Below are 22,808 nucleotides of genomic sequence, written 5' to 3'. Positions count from 1 at the left end.
CTGTATGTGACTGATGTTTTATTATTTTCTAGCAACTGTTAACCTTTTTTAGGATTTCTTTATTCTACCTTTTTAAATTGTTTAAGCTGACCATGGGGTCATAAATAAAATATCTTTCAGACAAAAACCAGCATAATTTAAAAATATACATCATATATGTTAATTAGTCCAATATTCAGTACTCTAAAGTATTTTCCACATAAGATACAGAACTTCATTCACTCTTGTCTGTGCAATGATCCACTAAAATTATTCTCAGATAATACCTACTTTTGTTGGCTGTTAAATCCATTAAACTGATTTCTGCTGAGTTCTGTCACTAATGATAAGACCACCTGTTAAATCAAGTCAATGACACATTACAAACGCAGGCACATTTCAGAGAAGTTTACATCAGTGGTATTTTTCACCGTCAGAGTTGCACTTCCAATAATCCCTCTCCTTGTTATGACCTATGGTCTTGACCATAAACTGAAAATAATCTCTCTAAGTGAACTTTAAGTCAAGTAAAAATACAGCTAAAAGCTGAACATTTTAATAAATTCAATCAGTAGCTAAACCAATCAAATCTTTCATTTCTATAAGCAAAGTCTAATCTATGGGCAGACAAAAGGACATATTTATTTGTATGAAGCCATGTTGACTCTGGTGTTTTACTCAAACAGGTAATCAATGATAGCCTCTCTATCAGAGTAGTTTACTAAACCATAAGTTCTTTATTTTATAATGCTTACACCATCTGAGTTTTTTGTAATATGTACTTCTAGTTAAGTTTAATCAATTGTTCATTTAATTGCAAGTTTACTAACTGCATAAAACTTTTAACTGCAACACTTTGCCAATTGGTACAGTTGAATACTTCTTGATTTGCACTACCAGAAAGCAAACTTGATTCAAAGTTTCTTTCTTTCTGTCTTTAAAAACACAAGTATTCCAGTGTGAGGTTTCTCCCTTGCTGACTATGACAAGGATAATGTTGTCGTAAACCTCTATCTCTCATAGCTGCCAACAGAATGCATCCCATTTATGCAGACCTCTTTTTGAGCATACACAATGTTACCTCATCCAATATTACATGACTGAACAACTTTTAGTGATGTTTGATCTTTAGAGAAAGAAACTGAGAAAGAACAAGAAAATCATAATATAGTTCAGGGCCCCACAGATTTTGGCTGGCCTTAATAGCCAGTCATTATATGTAGTCACCACAAACCCTGCCCCTCCTTCGAGTCCATGGCATACACAGAGGATGTGGGAGGGAGAGCAGGGTCTTGCCTCTAACTTCGCACTGTACTTTGGAATGAGCCAGAATGCTCCTAAAGCACAGCATCAAGCGAGAAAGTACCCTCTCTCCCCTAAGCCTAGAACCTGGGCAGATGGGGTTGATCTCTGATCTTATGCTGCTCCTTCACAGGCATGCTACACATCACTTTGCAAGCAGCTTGCTCCTTCACAGGCATGCTACACATCACTTTGCAAGCAGCTAGGCTTTGCTTGTTTGGAATGCTGAAGCTTCTCTCTAGAATTTGTGGCTATAAAGAGGGAGAGCCGGAGAGGCATGAAGCACCTACTGTCAGCAATCTGGCCATCCGGAAGGGAAGTCCAGGAAGATAGTCCACAATACAAACTAGGCGGCAGAAACGAAACACGGCTCGGAATAGTTCTCTATATCAGGCTTGGGCTGAAAGCTGTCGACACGAGGGTTGACAAATGTTGTCTTCCAGGGGCTAACAGAAAGCTGTTGACATGCTTTATAGTCCAAGCTAATAACTCTCAGCTGGAAGGGATTCAAGGCTTATCAGCCCTCTGCAAGAGGCGTTTACTCCTCCTGATAGTTTCCAGCTGTGCTCTTCGCCTTGTGAAACGCCTTTGCTGTGGAGTCAGTGGGGGTTGCCTGCACAGCTCATCTTCTAGTCTGTCTGTCGCTGTCTCTGCTGCCTCAGACTGCTGTGACTGCTCTGAAACATCAGCCAGACCTTCCACAGCCATCTCTTGGGAACTGACAGCCGGGCTCTGCCCCTCAGGCACCCCTGCATCGGCTGAAAGGCTGTCAGCTTCCCCTTCCTCCTAGCTATCTGAGATCGAGGGTGTGACACCTACTCTCTGGAAGGAGAAAACAGTTATCAAACATCTTTAGCAAAGCAGCTCTTTGCTAGGGGGAAAAGTGTTTTTGGCTCACTTTCTCCTTCTGGCCGGTTCCCTCCACTTCCCAAACTACAGGGTACCATACAGCTTCCAAAGAGCAGTCTGAAGTGAGAGAGGTGTGGAGGCGGGAAGAGGAAGTGACATTCTGAAGCCTGTGCATGAGGCATTCCAAGAGTCTGAGAGGTGCACCAACAATGTAGAAATGACGGAAGGAACACTCACCAGGAGCAGCCACCATGGGAGCAGTCACCATGGCAATTGCAACAAACCCATTTGTGGCATCCTTACTTTTAGTAACCAAATGTACAAAGTACTCACATTTTCAACCAGTTTTGAATAGTAATCTGATGAAGTGAAGCCAAGAGTTGAAATAAAGTTGTTGATATCTACTTCATGATTTCCTAGTCCAGAGAATGACAGGAGATGGCACAATGAGGTCTGGAAGCAAACACAACAAAACCTGGTTAATACCAAGTAACAAATCACACCATAAGAAATCAACCTGAGCTTGCAGTATTGTGCAAGAGCAATGTGTTTCCACAATTCCAGAGTGCTTCTGAAATGCAAGCAAGGTACACGGAAGTATTGGTCCTCTTCCACAACAGTAAAAGTGCAGGACTGAGGGAATTACAGAACGGCTCCCAGAATATTTCCAAAGACTCTCCTAACATGTGCGCTTCATTCGTTAGGATGTCTGCCAGTGACAACAACATTATCAATCAACACACAGTGTGAGTGGAGTATTTCTAAACAAGTACAAAACAGTCACATTTGATTTCAGAAAAGGAAACGACCTCAACAACTGCTGGATTAATTAAAGGAAAGCTGAAAGGAGGAGTCAGGAATGTAAGATTGAAGAAGTTTGGAGGTTATTTAAAATGGCAGGTTGCTTATCTGAAATGGTTGTTCTTCTGGTGATCAACTGCACCCTCATACAAAAAGGGCTTCGCACAGTAGCCCTATCAAGAACATTCCAAGTTCTCTAAGTCTTTTGACGGTAGCCCCACCTCTATCCCTCATGCGATCAAGGCTATTCCCTTCCTCCCTCAGTTCTGGAATCCGCCCTATAAGCCATACCATCCACCTGCAGAGGGGGAGATGGGTGTATGTGTGAAGATACAGTTGACCACCAAAAGAACTACCATTACAGGTAAGCAGCATGCCATTCTTCTAAGTGGTGACTGTACTTCACTCAAAATGCGTGCATGTCAAACAGCCTTACCTGGAGGAGGGGCAGGTGCACTCATGAGAGGTATCACATAAAGATAGAGTTGAGAAGCGCTTGGCCAAAGGCTGTGTCCTGGCAGGCCGTAGCATCCAGAGCATAATGCTTCACAAAGGTGGATGGAGTAGCCAACATTGCAGTCTGGCAGATGGAGTCTAGAGGGATGGCCCGATCAAAGGCTGTCGAGGTCATCAGAATGCATGTGGGCAAGTTCATAGCCCAGTTTGATAGTAGCCACAATCCACCTGGAAATGGACTGAGCGGAGGCCCTCCTTTCCCTTTCCTTCAGTTTCACATCACCATATGCAAGGAAGACAAAACTGAATGTGTGGATGTCTCTGTCCATTTAACATAGAATGCTAACACCCTTTTAACATCTAATGTATGAAGTCTTCTTTTCCCATCTGAAGTGGGTTTAGGATAAAAAACCAGGAGTGAAAACGATTGAGAACTGTGAAATATAGGAACGATTTTAGGAATAAACTGTAAATTGGGGCATAGCACCTCTTGTCTTTATGAAAAATTAAATAAGGAGGGTCAGTCCAAAGGGCTCTCAGCTTACCCACTCTGCGGGCCAAAGTCATGGCCATGAGGAACACCATCTTCCAGGTGACAAACCTCATGTCACAGGAGGCCATGGGTTTGAAAGGCTTTCCTCAGACTCAAGAGGACCAATGGCAGGTCCCATGGGGGGGTGCGTGTGGGTATGTGTGACCTTTGGCACAGATTAGGCAGGCCTTTTAGGAATTTTTTGATCATGGAGCCTGATCATGGGACATACCAGGAGGTACATCCAGTGGGCTGCTATGGCTATGAAGCCATGGATAGGCCAAAGCCATGAATAGGCCCTTCTTTATTTCTAAAAGGTAAGACAGGATACAGGATTTGGGTGTGAATTTGGATTGTACACCAATGCGCAAAGAATGGGCAAAGAACTTCTTCCACTTTGAGGTATACGAATGTCTGTTCAAAGTTTTCCAGGATCTGTTTGGACTGAGTCCACATCTCAAGACCACTGTTCAAGATTCTCCATGCTGTCAGCTGAAGGGTGCCTATGTCCGGATGGGACAACATCCCTCAAACTTGTGTGAGGAGATCTGGCAGTTGTGGGAGATGCTGGTAAGTGCTGTTGTATAACTGGAGAAGATGGAGAAACCAATGTCTCCTTGGCAACCAAGGTGTGATCAGGATACAATATGCTTTGTCTTCCCTGATCTTTTGGTATCCTTGGTAGGAGTGGGATTGCCGGGAACATATAGAGGAGGTGGGTTCCCCAGTGGTGAGTGAATGCATTGCTTAGCGAGCCCTTGCCTATTCTGCCTGGTGCAGAATCGGACACATTTAGTATTTTGTTGTGACGTTAACATGTCTATCGTGGGTGTGCCCCAGTCCAAGAATATTACATGCAGAGGACCTGGGGGCAGAGTCCACATCATTGATCAAAGTGGACTTGCTCAGTGAGTCTGTGAGAGTATTGTCCTTCCCTCTTGTGTGTATCGCTGTTAGTGTAATATCTCTCCCGATGGCCCACTCCCAGACATGAAGAGCCAGGTACAGGAGATGACGGGAGCCCGTGTCACCTTGACTCTTGATGTAAGCTTTCGTTGTGGTGTTGCCAGTCCTTATTTAGATCACCTTGTCCCCTAGGCACTTGAGGGCCCTGAAAACTGCTAGGAGGTAATTTATGTGGTGCAACCTCTCCCCACTGTGGGTCACGTACCACAGAGATCATTGCATCTTGAAGGTGAGCACCCCAACCTAGGTTTGATCCGTCCATCGTGATGCACTTGGTGGGTGAGGTGGCATGGAAAGACATGTGCCAAAGTTTTGGGGGGAGAATCCACTAACGGACCGCCTTGCCCACACAGGGCAGCAACTTGAGGACAACTGATTGAGGCTGGTGGGCAGCTAGGAACCATCTCTGTACAAGCCTCATGCACAAGCGAGCATGAGGCAAGACTGGAGTTGAATAGGCCAATAGGCCAAATAGCCTCCACATAGTTCGGGAAGAGTGACTTGGCTGTGTGATGAACCATGTAGCATGAGAATGGAGCATATGAACTCTTTCCTGAGGAATAAAAACAGACTCTTGAATAGAATCGAAAATAATGCCCAGGAACTTTATAGTTCTAGACAGGGTAAGCTGTGATTTGTTGTAGTTTATTCGGATACCTAAGTCTGATAGGAGGAACATGGTGTAGCATAGATGGTGCTGCAGACTGTTTCTGTTGTTTCCCAGAGGGGCCAGTCATTGAAGTATGGAAAAATCTGGATACCCTGTTCTTGTAGGTAGGCAACTACAACAGCCATGCATTTCGTATACATTTTTGAAGCCATGGAGAAGCCGAATGGCAGTGCCTTGAATTGGAACACCTGAGAGCCTAACTGGAAGCATAATTTTTTTCTTTGTTGTATTCAAATCGAAATATGATAATAGATGTCCTCAAGATCCAAGGATGCAAACCATTCCTTTTTTTGTGAGCATGGGGAGAATGGAAGACACTGAGCATTTGGAATTTTTGTATACCACAAAAGCATTTAGGTCTCTGAGGTCCATGATGGGGCTGAGACTTCAGTCTTATTTTTGGTATGGTGAAAAATCCTGTGGTGGCGTTTCCTCTGGTCCAAAGTAATGCATTCCCAGGCGCTCAGATAAAGTCTCAGGTATGTTCCCACACTGAAAGAATCACTTGGACTTAAGACTGCTACGGCTTGTTGAATGTGTATGGGCACTTGCAATACTGAGACGCACTAGTTTAATGAAAGACGTAGTCTGAGGATTGAGATTGAGCTGCTGAGAGAAAGGAGGGGGGCCTTGCAGATTTACTGCTATTATTGAACTTCAAAGATACAGTCATAGATTTTGCAGTATTCCTCAACTTTTGGATGCGTTCCATTGCCTCATCTGTCTTTTCGCCAAATAGTGCCAGACCATCAAAGGTCTAATCAAAGGTTAAGTTCCCTATTCTAATCTTCATTTCAAGGGTTAGGTTAGAAAAAGGCATTCAGGCACGACAGCACAGAGTGACAACCACCGATATAGACCATACTGTACAGTCTGTGGCGAGCTGTGAGGTGTGCAGCAGCAGTTTAGAAAGCCTACAAACTTCCCTATGGCCAGAACAGAATCCTCCTTTTCCTGTGGAATGTAATCAATAAATGATGCCATCTCCTCCCACAAGAATAAGTTATAGCATGCCATGCAAGCTTGATTGTTCACAATTTTGAGGTGCAGAGTCGATGTGAAATAAATTCTTCTCCCTAAAGAGTCCAATTTCCTCCCTCCTCTGTTAGCTGGGACAGAAAGATCCTATTTCTTGATCTCGACTGAGCAGCCTCCACACTACAACTGAGTTGGGAGTAGGGTGTTTTTGGAGGATTTGATTGTCTTCTACCTGAACCTTACAGAAATTTTCTAGCTCCTTAGATGTTGGAGCTTGTTTTCCCCAACAATCTTAGGCCATATCCATAAGAGCATGAATTGATTGGTAGAAGAACAGAGTGGGAGGCATCTGAATCAATAGGCTCTAAGATAGGGCCTGGTGAATGTTTGGATGGTTCCTTTGTTTGGATGCCTAGAGAAGTGGCCATATGAACTACTTGGTTGGTGAACAACTTGAGATCCTTGGGTGGTGGTGGAGGTTTTGAATCTTCAATCCATTCCGAAGGTGTTGAACCTGACACTAGGTCCACCAGTTTTTCTTCTTCTGAGGCCTTAGTTTCAGAATCTGAGTCTGCTTCCAAGGACTCCCCTGTGGACCACTATCAATTTATTTCTACAGCTGGTTGAGAGGTGACAGATCCAGGATGGGGTCAGTCAGGGCCAAGAGTACAGCAGAATCTGAGTCTGCTACCAAGGACTCCCTTGTGGACCACTATCAATTTATTTCTACAGCTGGTTGAGATGTGACAGATCCAGGATGGGGTCAGTCAGGGCCAAGAGTACAGGGTGAGGAGTTCCTCCAATGGTGTTCAATGGTTGACCCTCTGTTCCTGTGGCGTGCCTGGTGTCCAATGATGCAGCAGTGATCTCCTGTCTTGGGATCAGGACCAAGAGTAATGTCTCAAAGTAGACTGGGAAGCTCAGCTCCAATGAACTGGCCCCTAAGGGCAATGATGTTGGTACAGAGCGTAGGAATATTGGTGTTGATAGCGTTCTCTGTCCGCAACTCCATAGCAATCGTCGAAGAAGTGAGCATAGTGATCAGAAGATGGGGATCTGTAAGGCCGGTAACTCCACTCCAACAGGGAGTATCTATGGCGGTACTACTCTTATTACCTACATGTATAATCAGGAGGAAAGTAGAATCTCGGAGAATCTGAACAATCCAGTACGGAGTGTCTATGCCTAGGCGACCGACATGGCAATTCTTTTTCTGAACACACTGGTTCAGGATCAAAGTCCCTGTTGGGATCAGACAGTGATCTGGGGGTGGCCTCCCTGGACCCATCCCTATGTAGGTATATGTAATGTTCAGGAGATTCTCGATCCTGGAGAAAGCGCTCTGGGGATCTTGAATGTGGCCGAGGCTCCAGGTCCATGTGGGACATGGGAAACGACCCCATCAGTACCAGTAACAGGGCCTTCTTTGGAATCGGTACCAACAGCTGTGTCATTTTTGGATTTTAACAAGTTTTGTGGCCAGTTCCTGAAGATGTGGAGACTATAACTCCAACAGTTGATGGTGGGAGCAGCTTCTCTTTGGGGACCTTTCCCCAAGAACTCTTTTTCTTGTGTTTTCTTTTCAGAAGTGGGATGATACCCGAGCAGCTCACTGATATGGAGATGGTGCTCGGGATCAGAGCTGCTGGGTTCAGAGTATTCACCAGACCCAAAGGACACAGAACTGACAGGTCCGGCTTGGCGGTGTTCTGTTTTGGAGTCATGGGGCAACCTCATCTGGCAGCACGGTATTTAAACTGATAGGTGGTGCAGCAGCCAGGTGCGTGAGAGAAACGAGGGCCCTTCCCCACAGTAATGCCCGCAGGCTTGAAGCCCTATTATGCTTAGTAAACTTCTGACAATGGGCACAGCGTTCCACCATATGCACCTTTCTGAGGAAGTGTTTGTGTCCGTCCAAAAGAGGAGTTTAGCCCTACAACATATACATTCTTTGAAGAAAGCTTGTTTCCATACAAGTCCAGAGATAACCCTCTGGGGAAAGGGAGAGGGAGGGGACTGAAGGAAATCAATATGCTAAACAGAAAAAGACGGTGAGTTAGATGGAACGAAAATGAATGAAAATTTTAGCCAAAAAAACCTAGTGAGACGTAGGAAAAGTTCTATGATCAACTAAGGTGATGTGAAGTGTGTGGGGGATGGCAAAGAACTGTGGGAGGAAGGGAATAACCTTCATCTCATGAGGGAAAGGGGTAGGGCTACCACCAAAAGACCCAGAGAGCTTGGGATGTTCCCAATAGAGCTAACTCTGCATGTGCAAAGCCCATTTTGTATGAGGTACAGTGACCACTTAGAAGAACTACTGTAAAATATGCATACATGTGAGAACAAATACAAACTATTCCAAACAGATGCCAGCACTGGTGATATAAGAAGCAAAAAATCTTCCTTTAACTATGTTATGCTGCATTACAGAGTCTCTAGGTATTACTATGTCCCAGAGTCACTGAGCAGATTCTTCTGCTCTTCTGTGACCACAGATGTCCCCTTCTCATGACATGATGCAGCACAGTATCAAGAAGGGTCCTCATTTGTTTCACATTCTTATGCTTCTGACAACTCTGGTGCATTATCCTCTGGATCCTTGGAGCTTATTACTACTGCAAAGGTATTCATCAAAAAGACAAGTTCTGGGAAACAGGTTTCCCTGGCAGATGCAGCTATCACATTTGCTCTTACAGCTCTGAAAAGCCCCGGAGCACAAAAGAGAAGTGTGCTTCTCCTCCCCTCTGCAATCTTCACAGCTGTTAAGCCCCAAGTGAAGTCCATTTAGGACTTCTCAGGTAGAAGTCCTATATAGATAAAGATCAGGTCTGGGCCAACCTTTCATCCCCTGTACAGCATCCTTCCAGTGGCTGTTGCTGGTATCTATCTTATGTTTCCTTTTTAGATTGTGAGTCCTTTGAGAACAGGGAGCCATGTCATTATTATTATTGTTGCTATTTTTATATCTATAAACTGCTTTGGGAACTTTTGTTGAAAAGCAGTATATAAAATATTTGTTGTATTCATTTGGCTCCTGTGAGATCTGATTCCATGCGATTACCAGTTCCTGAAATAGCCTGCAATCTAATGTATGTTTTTTTAATTGAGACTTAGGGTAGCCCACACCAGTACCATCCATATTCCCTTGTACTCTTCCAGGCCAGACCCTCCTGCTCTACCTTGTGGGGGGGGCGCACACACACACACACACACACACACACGCACACACACACACACACACACACACACACACACCACCCTTATTCCTTTCAGATCAAGTCTGGAAGATATTCACACAATATCTTACATACCCAATACATAGCCAATTACATAGCCAATACAGTAAGGGAACTCCTAGATAAACTGTGCATCTGATGAAAGACTACAAAAAGTGAACAATTTATTCATATTTTTTTAAAAGACCAAATATTTATACATGCTTTTATTAGGTATCTTCAGTGAATTGGCTCAATGATTCAGCAATAAAAATATGCACAACTGTGATGCACAGTAAAATTTCTAAAAATGCAGCAGCTTCAGAAATTGTCATGAGTAGCAGCATCCCAAATCCTAACTTGCTAGTCTTCTCTTTCTGGAGCAGTATTTGGACAGACAAGATCTACTTAAATGGTTGGGGGTTTTTTAATTCCACAATTCACAGAAAAAACAACTGTTCTACTGCCATCTAGCGGCCCTTGCACCAAAACTGACAGAAGGAGTCAGTACTTTGAATTTTGAAAGCAAGACAGATCATCATTAAGGCCAAAATCCAAAACCAAACAGAAGTCTATTTGTCCATTAGACTTGCCTTAATTTCATTTTGCCATCCTATATAATCAACCCAGTCATTCAAATCACCTCTGTATCTCAAAGCTGTTCTCACTTTCTAGCCAAATTCGAAACTGCACAGGCTGCTCCATTTAACTCCCAACTAGCAGCAGTGGAGTTAACATACCAATTCCAACAACTTGGAGTAGCCACCAGCAATTATAGGTCATTAATCGGGATCCTACTCCCTACCATCCACATCTAGAGAGACAGAAGGCAATTTTGAATATCCAAGAAAAAGCATGTTTACAAAAACATGTTCTGGATCACATGAAAACAATCAATCCCCGCCCCCCACCCACCCACCTACCTTTTAAAAAATCTTCTCTCTGCCATGTTTTTTGGTTGTATTTTTAACCCCTGAACTTCTGGTCTGAAAAACAGTGTTGGGGCTCACTACTTAGTGGCATTTTAGTTGCTCTTAAAAAGGGTGTTGTCCTTTAGTTTCTTTTGGATTTTTTCTAATAAAAAAAGAACACTGCTGCCTGGAACCCTACCTGCGTATTCACCCCATAGACTTGCAAAACAATGATGTTTGTACTGTTTATCTTAATTCCTTTTCATTTCCCTATAGTTGTGAAAAGAAATCCCAAAAGAAATACTGATTTTTAGGACTGATCAACCTATGTAGGCACAGTTAGTGGGGTTTTTTTGTTGGTCTTATTTGACTTACAGTACTTGCAGTTCAACAGCTACTCACTGGAGCAACTCAGGAAATTCAGTGAAAACTGGTGTGTTTGAGGCAATGCCCATGTTATAAAAGAATCACCCATGATGGCTATTCCACATTATCTGATGCTGTGGTCCTCAAGAGAGGAAAGTGGAGCTGAGAATTCACTTTTAGAAAAATTCACAACGTAAAAACAGACAAATTTGTACGATGACAGATTTCGGTTATTACTTTTTGGAATTCAAAATTTAATGATATACTCCCCTACTCTTTGCTGTCCTTGTTATGATTGTATTGTATTTTTGTATTAAAAATTTTTTTTCACAATTAAAAATGCAATTCACAACATGCAATTTTACAAAGCATATTTCCCAAATCCAGTTCTTATCAAAATCTGAAAGGAACAGTGAGCAGAAATCAAAACCAACATAAGCATTTAATTTTATACTTTTCTTGTTAAAACATCACTTAGTGAGTTCACATTGGCAATTAAACAGGGTTAATATACTAGTAACACACAAAATTTACGTTATAATATTTCTGTTACAAAATACATGCATTTAAAGCCCAGCGGATGGTCTGGGAGCTACAGTATTGCTAACACTAAGCAAGTGTGGACCATCATCCCCTTGAATGGGGGAGCACTGAGGACCATATAAGAGCATGAAATTAATAAAATATTTATTCAAAATGCACACATTCATGAACTGAGGGTATGTACATGCATGAATATGTAAAAATAAACCAAACTTTTAAAGACTGCCTAATAAGATGTATGTGAATATTTTCAGAAAAGATCTCTCCCTGCAGTAGTCTTTGCTTGCCAAAGCAATCATATATCCTACGGCATTTTCAATAAAATAGGATTGCTTAAGGGATCTTTTGTGCAACCACACATTTGAGAGTAGGCCTACAAAGGCCACAGCACTGAGCTTCTGTGAGGATCAGAAAGTGCTAGTCTTTCCCTTCAGCTAGGCATTTTGTACCCAGCACTTGAGTGAAAGGAATGGCACCAATACCTTCCTGTACAGTTCCCCTTCAGAACCCAGCAGAGCTGCTCCTAAAGTTGCAAGAGGGCAGCAAAATTACCTCTTCCTCCAACTCATCTATGACAGACTGCAATTTTGGATTGGTTCCACCATCATAGCCCCCAACACTTTTTGTGCTACTTTTAACAAAGGTTTGCCAGTGTTCCCTCTAACAGGGATTCCCAGATGTTGTTGACTACAACTTCCATAATCCCCAAGCCAAAGCCATTACAACTGGGGATTCTGGGAGTTGTAGTCAGCAACATCTGGGAATCCCTGTTAGAGGGAACATTAGTTGGGACCTAATGTTTACCACAACCAGCCCCTTCTCCCATAAGCCTACACATTAAGGCACAAAGCTCTGTAATGATGAGCCTTTGGGACAGACTGCTGTCAAATGTGGGGCTATTTATGACTACTCAGAGAGAAGATCATAACATAACAGACATGACTTATTTCAACAACACTGGACACTTCTTATTGGAATGAATGAATCATTCATTTCTATCATTGATCATAATACAGAAGCAAAATTATACAAAACCCCAATTAAAAAAAAAAGAAAAATCACTTTAAATCCATAATTCAATTAAAGGTTTAATTAACATCACCACCACTCAAACTGTACATTAAACTGATAAAGCTACCAGCTTCCAGCAGACTTTCCCAGCTATTCAGCAGAACTTGGCAACACTTAAAGAAATTTCATCAGATGTATCAACTAAAAGCAAATTAAGATAAAAGTTATCTGAATGCCCTGGAAATTATTTGATGAGGGGTAACAAATAGTAATCTCAAATGTCCCTATAAAGATTACAATATAGCAGTACATGTGCTGTTTTTTTCTATACTCCCACTGGTACAAGGGCAAAATCTCTCAGCACAAGGTCTTTTTATTGTACCTCCCTTCTAGGACAGCCCTTTGAAATGCATTGAGACGAGCTAGTGGTCACTTGTTATCAGATAGCCTTCCTCCTCTTCTCATTGGCTTTCTGACAGAAGCAAGAATAAGCAGGACATGGACAAGCATTTGGTGCCAAGAAGGAAGTTGGTCTCTCCTTGGGCAAACAACTGTGTCATGCATACTTAAACCAGTGCAAAACCCATCCTGAACACCATACATTCTGAAGGAAGCCAGGATTCCTGACAAAGCAAAAATGTATTACCAGGACCACTCCTGAGCAGCAGGGCCATCATACCCAGAAAGGAATCAATGCCAAGTCCAAACTCTTTTGATATGAATAATGACCATCACATTCACAAACCTCCTCAAGATCCTGTGCTGAACCTTTCCCATCGTCTCCTTTGTACCGGGTTTTTCACTAGGCAAAGAGGCACCTTTCCAAGTGGCAATTCTCTTCTATTTAGCAGGGCAAGAGCAACAGGCCCTGCTCAACCCCAGCACAGCATCCCTTCATCAGTTGTTGCTGGTGTGTTTCTTCTAAGACCACAAGCCCTTTGGGGACAGGGAACCTTCTTTATCTATGTAAACTGCTTTGAGAACTTTCACTGAAAAGCAGTGTATAAATAATACTAGCATACTTGCAGGGAGAAATGCCTATCACAAGTCTTTGCTACTGAATTTCAGTGCTGAAGTTTTTGTCATGCAAGATTGGTGGCACAAGCTAACTTCTATTGTCCAGAAGCCTGCCCTGCCAAGCGACCATGGTGAACTCAAACCCTTTTTCCCTTGGTTGAATCACTGCACTTTCCCTGAGAGAAATCACTATCGCTGAGCGAGCTTGCTGTGGGGAGACCTGCACAAGTATACCATGGACATTCTTGGAATTGAGTCTCCTTGGGCTTGCTATGGGTTAGTAGGGATGTGCACAGAACCGGCAATGGCTGGTTTGACAGTGGGGGAGGGGTTACCTTTAAGGAGCAGGCAGGGTGCTCACCCCGCGTTTCCACCGCCAGCACTGTGATTAAAAACAGTCCCGTGGGGCGGCAGCATACCTCCCTTGCGTGTCACTTCCGGTCCAACGCACACCGGGGCAGCAAGGAGGTATGCTGCCCCCCGTGGGACCATTTTTCATCGCAGCACCAGCGGGGGAAAGAGCACCCTCCCTGCTCCTTACAAGGTAACACACACACACACACCGTCAAACCGGCCGAACCTTATAACCGGTTCGGAGGTCCGTAAAAGGGCTTCCAAACCAGTTTGTGCACATCCCTATGGGTTAGCCCCTGTAACCATCTTCCTGATAGCCCCTTGTACTCTGGAGTGGAACACTGAATCCTGGAAGACAATCAATGAGACAGGACCACTCCCTGTGTGGACTTGCCATGGGCTAACCTCTATGTCTGATTACCATGGAAAACCCAATGCTTCCTTTGCTGCCTAGCTGTGGACATGTCCTTGGAACTTAATGCCATGCCAGCTCCCTTCTTCTTTCGTCCCTGTCACTATGGCAGAACATCTGCATATCTGAATCTCTCCTAGTAAGATTTACTCTTTTTGGCTTCACTCATGAAGCAGCAGATTAAGGTGCAAGAAAACCTGGTAAAACCATTAGCTGAGGGAAGACAGGAGACCATTCCAAGAAGAGTTCTAGAAGTTTCTGCAGCTGGCCTGTGCAGCTCCTCACCCCCATGTGGATTTGCACAGAGGCAATGGAAATTTAACTGCTCTATTTACAGGATATCATCTTGCAAGTCTCTGTAATGTCCCAAGTAAAACACTCTGTGGCAAAAGTATCATACTATTCCCATATGTGGAGCAGTCACATCTGAACAAGAAGAGGGAGATATAAGAGGACTACTTTGGATGGATAGAGAACAGTGGAAATAAACTATGAGGTCATTCACACAAGCGAAAACTGTGTTCTACTCAGGTTTGGGAGCTGTGCACTCCCAATTTTCTATTGTGTGGGTGCAAACAACTAGGTAGGAGGAGGGAGAAGTGATTGTGTGGAATCAAGGTAGAAGGAAAAGCTACCTATACAATCACTTCTCCCTCCTCCTACCTAATTGTTTGCACCCACACAACAGAAACTTGGGAGTGGGCACAGCTCCCAAACCTGGATAGAACACAGTTTTCGCTTGTGTGAACAACCTTTATGAGTCACTTGTAAGTCTTGTTACTCCTGCTTCTTTGTAACTTTGTTAACATAAGTTTCAAACCTGGGCCACCAGTTTAATCCACTTTAATAATCTCCTTTAGGAGCAAAATAAGAAGCATGCATTTCTAAGATCTTTAGAACTAAAATCTATCTGTTTTTAACTTTTATCTTTATATGTTCATAGCCCCATAAATGTACTGATGCTTTTATGCCTCTTTCCCCTTAAAATCCTGCTTACAGGATTTTGTCCATCCCATGCCATTTAAATGAAATCAACAACAATAAAAGACTGGTATTTGAAGAAATCCTTTTCACTACAAAACAAACATAAATCTAGAAAATTATGGTGGTTAAGTAACTGAGAAGGAAGCCTGCTCATTTACAGACTGTCTCAACACCCTCTGTTTATGTAGCCTATTCCATGAGTAGGATGCTGACATAATACAGCTCACTGATTTTCCACACTCTGATCCAATCATAACAAAGTCTGCAGATCCTAACTTTGCTTACAGGACCTCTTGCACGCTTATTCATTAATCCAAGGAGGGAGTAAATGTAAAATAAATTCTCCAAACACCAAAATGTATTAAACAACACTGCAGTAATTTTCAGAATTCAGCTTGTACTACACAATTGTTTGCAAACCTAGACCCAAACGACGACAGGATACACATAGTTGGAAGAAACTAAGGCCACTTTATTAAATAATTACAAAACCTGCAACGAGGAATTGAAATAAGGTGTGGGTATGAGATGATTCAGGTTCTGATTCTGCTCGGTACCAGTCCAAACCTTATCTCTACCATGAGGTTACCCCCAAGGTAATGCATGCCAGCCCACCTCAACCCAAGTCAAGAGGCTCTGAGCGGCGTTCTCTGGCATAGATCCAAGTGAGAGCAGATCCAGCCCAAAAGTCGCAAGATCACCAAGCCTTCCTCCATATTCCCACTCACCATAATGGCCCTCCAGCCCGACACCAATGCAATTAACCTACCCTGACCCGCACTCAACTGCCACAGAAGCAAGGCAAACCTCAGTTTAGCCCCGCTTACCCCATCCTTCAACAAATGTACTAATTTCTTCCTACAGGTCCCGGAGGAAGACATCGTTTCCACGGTCCGACAAATGGACACCCTCTGGCCGAAACCAGGAGACACCCTGAGCCAAAACCTCAGAATGCTGACTCACTCATCCACCCATAGCTACCACAGCACATATGATCTCGTGGTTAACCCCATGTCTAACCCAGTTAAAACATCAGATGCTTCCATGGCCCCCCACCAATGCAACCTTGGAATCACATTGGACCAAACCAAGACAAGATCCAGAAACCAAGCTTTCAGTCTCTGAAAACTGTCTATCGCCTGCAATGAGAGCTTTGCCATGAAGCAAGCCGATGTTGTTACCCCCAAAACGAATCACCAATGCATGGGGAACTCCCCTCTTAGAAATGTACTTAAACAAGGTTGGAAAAAACTCAGTCTATGTCATTCCACGATGACCCAGCCAATAGACTTCAGCCATGACAGCAAGGCCCATCTGGATGGTTGCCAGAACCTAAGGGGTATATTCGTGGGTCAAATGGGCCGTAACCCAAAATTTGGCTTAAAATAAGCCAAATCTGGTACTGGCCTAGAACATGTAACTGTGCCTGTACATCAGTACACGGTAAGGAGATTGTGGAATTCCTGAAAAATAAAAGAAATATCAATATTTTGAATACCATCATCATTTACTCTTCAAAGAGTGAATGTACTGCCAACAAGCACCACCGTCCTATAGCCCTAATCTGAGCTTCCAAAATGCCGACCACAGCAGCCACTGATGCCAATCCTATACGAAAAGAATGAGTGCCATAATTGGCCGGATCAAGACCCGTTTTACAAATTGCTTTCCGGACCACTGCCCAAAATTGGAAGCGTGTCAACGGGGAAGCATCCTCATGACTAAAGAGTGGACCCTGCCCATCACCTCGCACCCTTATGTGGTTGGACAGTGCTTGAACTGGGCATAAGGTGGCCAGGGTATTAACAGAAAACCTAACCACTGATCCTTTTCCACACTGGTCAGTTTTAGCGTGACGAATAGTTTTTTCCAGCCCTTTCTGCACAAAATGCACATCCCTTCATTGATGCGAGCGGACAGAGGCATCCCGCTTAGATGCCGCTACTGGCTCACTAACCCGCATAGCACCAAAGAAGGCTGTCAAAATAGCAGCTCTAAATAATAGTACCTCAGAATTTGAAAAACATATATTATTAAGATAAGTCAACAACCTATTTGTTATAGGAGATAAAATGGGCTTGTGAGTGTCAGGGTGGACTAGCAATTCATGGGCCCAATCCTCTAGGGCCTCATGGAGACACTAAAATGAGACACTGAATCAGTTACCCGCAATGACCTGGCTTCAAATGTCAGAGCTGCCAACCTACAACCAATGGAACACAAGGCCAAACCACGATCTCGCAGGTGCACACAAAAGCATAACACACATTCAACTGGGACCAGCCAGACATCGGTCAAACCTGAAGTATTCCTAAAGTTGGCAAACTCTCACACTGCAGCAGTATAGCACTTCCTGGTACTAGGTGCCAAAGAAAGGCAGATTGCCCGCTCTATCCTCCCAAGGTTACAGAGGTCTTCTGGAAAGATGTCGGGATTGTCCCTTTCTGAAGGTGCTAGGTTCCAAAAGTGGTCCACCTGCATTCGAGATAAGGCATCAGCAATACTATTATCCAAACCAGGGACATTTCTGGCCATAAAATATTGTTGTGTAAACACTGTAGAGTGAAACACCTAACCAGGCACATGACCTGAGGATTTTGTGAAGTTCCTGTGTTAATTACATGAACAGTAGCCTGGTTATCGCACCAAAATTGTACCATATGGTCCCTACATTCAAGAACCCAGTTGTGGGCAGCAACCACAACTGGAAAATATTCCCAAAATGAGGGCCATCTTGCGGAACACCAGCAATTTTGAAAATAGATGCCAAATCTCTGACCACCAGCAGCATCAGAGCACAACTGGAGCTCCGCCTCCAACAATATTTTAGACCGCCAAAGGGAAATACTGTTAAATCCAGAAAGAAACTCCAACCAGATCACTGAATCCTCCTTAATATCCCGATTTATCCTAATGTGATGATGATAAGGCTCTAACTACCTTAGCAGCATCACATAGACACCTAATAAAAGCTCTGCCTGGAGCTATAACATGGCATGCAAAATTTAGATGGCCTATTATGCTCTGCAAATCTTTAAGTGTAATCTTTTTAAATGTCAGTAATTGTCTCAAGAGCTGTTCCAATGCTGCGACCTTGTCCATTGGTAAACGGCAGCACTGTGCTATGGCATCAATTTCTATGCCCAAAAAAGGTAGGCAGGTAGCTGGGTCCTCCATTTTTTTGATGGCAAGGGGTACCCACAGCTCATGAGAAACATAGAATGTATCCATGAGATGTCTACACATTATGGTCGCTTTTGAACCTGAAAAAAAGGAGGCATCAAGTTAGTGTACAACTGAATGGATGCTGGTGCATCCCCTCAAGGCCCAGTCCAAAAAGAAACTAAAACGCTCAAAGGCCGGGCAAGAGATCGAACAACCCATCGGAAGGGCATGATCCACATAGTAAGCACCATCAAACAAATTCTCTTTATTTAGCAGGGGGAGAGTAACTGGCCCTATCCACCCCCAGCACAGTACTTCCAGTGACTGTTTCTGGTGTGTGTCCTATGTTTCTTTTTAGAATGTGAGCCCTTTGGGGACAGGGAGCCATCTTATTTGTTTTATTTCTCTTTGTAAACCACCCTGAGCCATTTTTGGAAGGGCGGTATAGAAACTGAATTATTATTATTATTATTATTATTATTATTATTATTATTATTAAAAGTTGAAGAAAATGAAGATGTAAAAATATTATGGGACTTCCAACTACAAACAGACAAACATCTGCCACACAATACACCAGATATCACTGTAGTCGAGAAGAAAGAAAAACAAGTCAAAATAATCAACATAGCAATACCAGGGGATAGCAGAATAGAAGAAAAAGAAATAGAAAAAAATCACCAAATACAAAGATCTACAAATTGAAATTGAAAGGCTGTGGCAGAAAAAGACCAAAATAATCCCAGTGGTAACTGGCGCCCTGGGTGCAGTCCCAAAAGACCTTGAAGAGCACCTCAACACCATAGGGGCCACAGAAATCACCATCAGCCAATTACAAAAAGCAGCTTTACTGGGAACAGCCTATATTTTGCGACGATATCTATAATAACCAACAGTATTGATGATAAAATTCAGCCATCCCAGGTCCTTGGGAAGGACTCGATGTCTGGATAAAACAAACCAGTCAATAACACCTGTCTGACTGTGTAAACAAGAAATAATAATGAAGTAATGACCAAAGGGATATTGATATTAGGGTAATATTGAAGTAATGACCACTCCAATTTTATGGGACTATGTCCCTTTGGCAGGCAGGGGTGGGGTAGGGGGTCACCTAGGTCCGGGTAAATTCTCCTGACCCCGCCACCGCTTGGATCGGGGACAATTAAAAAAGGAACGGGGACCACTGCAGAGTGAACAGTTGTGAGGGAACGGGCATTGTTTGCCGGGAACATGATCCCATAATATCAAACTCCCAGCACGGCTGCAGGCCTGAACCTTTAGAAAACTGCCTTTTCTAAAGGTTCAGGCCCACAGCCATACAACCAAATGCCCACTGTCTGAATGCTCCCCAATTATAGGATGATTGGCGGTCATCATCTGCAGCCACAAGGTCAGCTGCGGAATGTCTCATGGAAGGGAAGGATCTAGATCTGAGCAGCGGCAAAACGCTTCATCATAACTTGCCCAAGCAGGCCCACTAAATTTAGTAAATGCATGATAAATTATATATCTAGGTATTTTATCGATGATGCCGCTTGTGCCAGTTGTTTTTGTAATCCTACGCCCATGTAAACCATGAAGCCCAGAAACCAATTTGACCAATTGTGATCTACAGTTTTGACCTTAATTTTTTCCCTCTCCTTAGGATCAGACTGATCTTTATCCTGAGGTTCTGTTTCACGATAAAGAGAAAATGTCAACATACTCATTTCTGCAAATTTTTTCTTTTGTGGACATTAAACGTGATCACCCAACAGTAAGGACACATCACCATAAGGATAGAGTTCTACCTTCTCCTCTCTAGTATCAGAACTCCTTGTACGAGGCCCCGACTTAACAGATTTTTCAGCCCATTGCTCCTCCCAGGATAATGGTGTTTAACTAGACTTGCCTTGGAAGATTGTTTACCAATCTTCCAAGCTGAAGTAAAGGGGCTGAAGTAAAGCCAATCCAGGCAGCTGGGGGCAAGCCTAGGCTGGGAGGCCAAAAAGCATACCACCCCATACCGGAGACAACTGCCTCACCCAAGGGGGATAAAACTCAGACGCAGCTGCTGGACCCACATCTGAATCCAAGGTGTTAACGTCGAGAAAACCTCTCCGTAGGAGTGGTTTCAATGACCGCAACTTCTTCACCTGGCTCCTTCTCCAACGCAGTCTCTCAGGCCGGGCACACAACCCCGCCCCCCACTCAGCCAGTATCACCGCTAATGATTAAATTAGCATTATTTATATATCTATATTATCACCATGTATTTAAGCTGATATAACCAAAATATCAGTATGTGTAATGACAAACAAGGATGTTACTGTCAAACAAGGATGTTTATAAAGTACATAACTGAATCAAGGAAGTAAATGCAACTCAAAACATTTTAGTAATTCAGGCTTTTGATCAATGAGCTGTCCCTGTTCTTTTTAAAATTTTAGATACATTTTGTTCTGTTTATATTTTTTTTAAATGAGTTTTCTTGTTTTATCTGGTTTTAATGTTTGTTTTATTGAATTATGTTGTTTTATCTTGTTGTTAACCACCCTGGGGTTAAGATGAAGAGCGGTAGAATAAAGGGTGGTATATAAATACAAATAGATTTAGGATCTTAAGAAAGTAAATATGAAATGACTGCTTCATTTATTCTGCTTTAACATACCAATCACAGCCACAGATTCAATCCCCAGTATTTCCAAGTGGGGTTGGAAAAGACCCCTGTTGAAACATTTCTGCCAGTAGGTACAGACAAAACTGAGCTAGATGGAACAATGTTCCAATTCTGTATAAGACAGCTTCATACATATTAAGTGGCTTCTTTTTTATTTCCCATCCACAACCACTAGTAGCAATTTTATGTTGAAGCTGCCACCAAAAATGCCCAAAGAGATCTTCAGAATCTGCCCTTTGCCTCAAAGAGGTAGCAGCAACAACAGAGTCTCCTGGGAAATATCTAGACTCCTCTTTCCTGGAAAACTTTACAATGTATGTGCTACATGTCATGTTTTTGTTGTAGACATGTGGTTTGAATGAATTCTGGTATGTCATATTCAATAGCTGTGGCCTTCCATAGATTCCCCCTACAACTCTCTTGCAGCAGTGGGAGGCAAGGAGATGAAGACATAGAAGAGAACTGTATATGTTGTAATAGCCATGCTTTTCAACTCATAGTCTTCATCTCAGTAAGAATAAGGCTGGCCTGGCACTTATAGACAGTTCAAAGAGTGGCTCTTGGCACTACTGGCTATCTATCCCAGGCACTCTTCTTTGGCAGTGGTTCTTCAGATCTCTCACAAAGCACATCACTGCAGACGATCAGAAACGCGGAGCATGATGTGGATTTTCCACAAAACTCAATTATGTTAATTCAAATATTTTAGAAGGTCTTCACTGTGTTTTATCTCATTTTAAAAGAGTTCTTTTAAATACTAAAACTATTTTTTAAATTAAGTTTTAAAAATAGGCTCTCTCTATGAGGTAGGCAATATGCATTTTCCCATCAGTTCTAACTGAAGTCTCACTTGATTTTTCCTGTACTAAGGTACAAAAGGTGAAGGTGACAATTGTACAGTGCAGAGGTTCCCCAACCTTGAGTCCCTAGATGCTGTTGGGCAACAGCTCCCATTATCCTCAGCCATTAGAAAATACAGTTGCTTCTCTTGCAAGAAAGGCAGGTGCAAGAATAGAGGTACATTACCTCTCAGTACAGTGAGAGGACAGAAATAAGGAATAACAAGATTCCCTCAAAAAAAGAGGGAAGGTCTAGGTGTTTTGGCATCTGCATACTGCAAAAGCCATTTTAGTTTAAAATTGGAGGGGGACCAATTCCAAGCTACAGGAGAACTTGGTGGCATGCTTGTAGAAGCGGTTTAGACTAGTGTTCCCTGTAAGGTGTCCGCATGTGTGCAAGCTAACAAGTTTTTTGATCTCCGCTCAGTTAATTTTAGATCCCGCTCAGGTTGAATCAGGAGGGCCCCACTCTGAATGCACATGGGCACACACTGCCTTGATACTGCCGCCCAGAACAAAACTCATTCCGCACACAGCTGAAATCAATTAGAGAGGACACTGGTTTAGACCTACTTTGAACCTTTCAGATTCCACCTTTTCTTCAAATATATCTCATAAACATATTTTACAATTTAATTAAATCATTAAGAAATCATGCAATTTTGTTATTAATTTGATTAAAAAGTAGTACATACATTGTCATACACATGAGTGCCATTATTGAATTACAATCATAAAGACCTTACAAGATCAGTGCTTCAATGTGTATAAAACATCAAAACCATTTTCTTTG

At 42.9% G+C, this 22,808-nt stretch overlaps 1 protein-coding gene across 9 annotated transcripts in view; it reads right to left on the bottom strand.

Annotated features, from left to right (window-relative positions):
• FANCC (FA complementation group C) overlaps positions 1 to 22,808 on the bottom strand; it is a 141,623-nt gene that overhangs the window by 49,264 nt on the left and 69,551 nt on the right. For all 9 annotated transcript variants that reach the window (XM_053301062.1, XM_053301061.1, XM_053301057.1 and 6 more), the window contains exons 5-6: positions 2,464 to 2,583; positions 271 to 335 (exon numbers count right to left, since the gene is read on the bottom strand). In XM_053301062.1, coding sequence (XP_053157037.1) covers positions 271 to 335; positions 2,464 to 2,583 — 185 coding nt within the window. The remainder of the gene's footprint in view (positions 1 to 270; positions 336 to 2,463; positions 2,584 to 22,808) is intronic.

Source organism: Hemicordylus capensis, chromosome 2 (genome assembly GCF_027244095.1).
Source record: "Hemicordylus capensis ecotype Gifberg chromosome 2, rHemCap1.1.pri, whole genome shotgun sequence".
Taxonomy (NCBI): domain Eukaryota; kingdom Metazoa; phylum Chordata; class Lepidosauria; order Squamata; family Cordylidae; genus Hemicordylus; species Hemicordylus capensis.
Note: the sequence above shows the minus strand (reverse complement) of the source record. Positions and strands in the feature narration are given on the sequence as shown.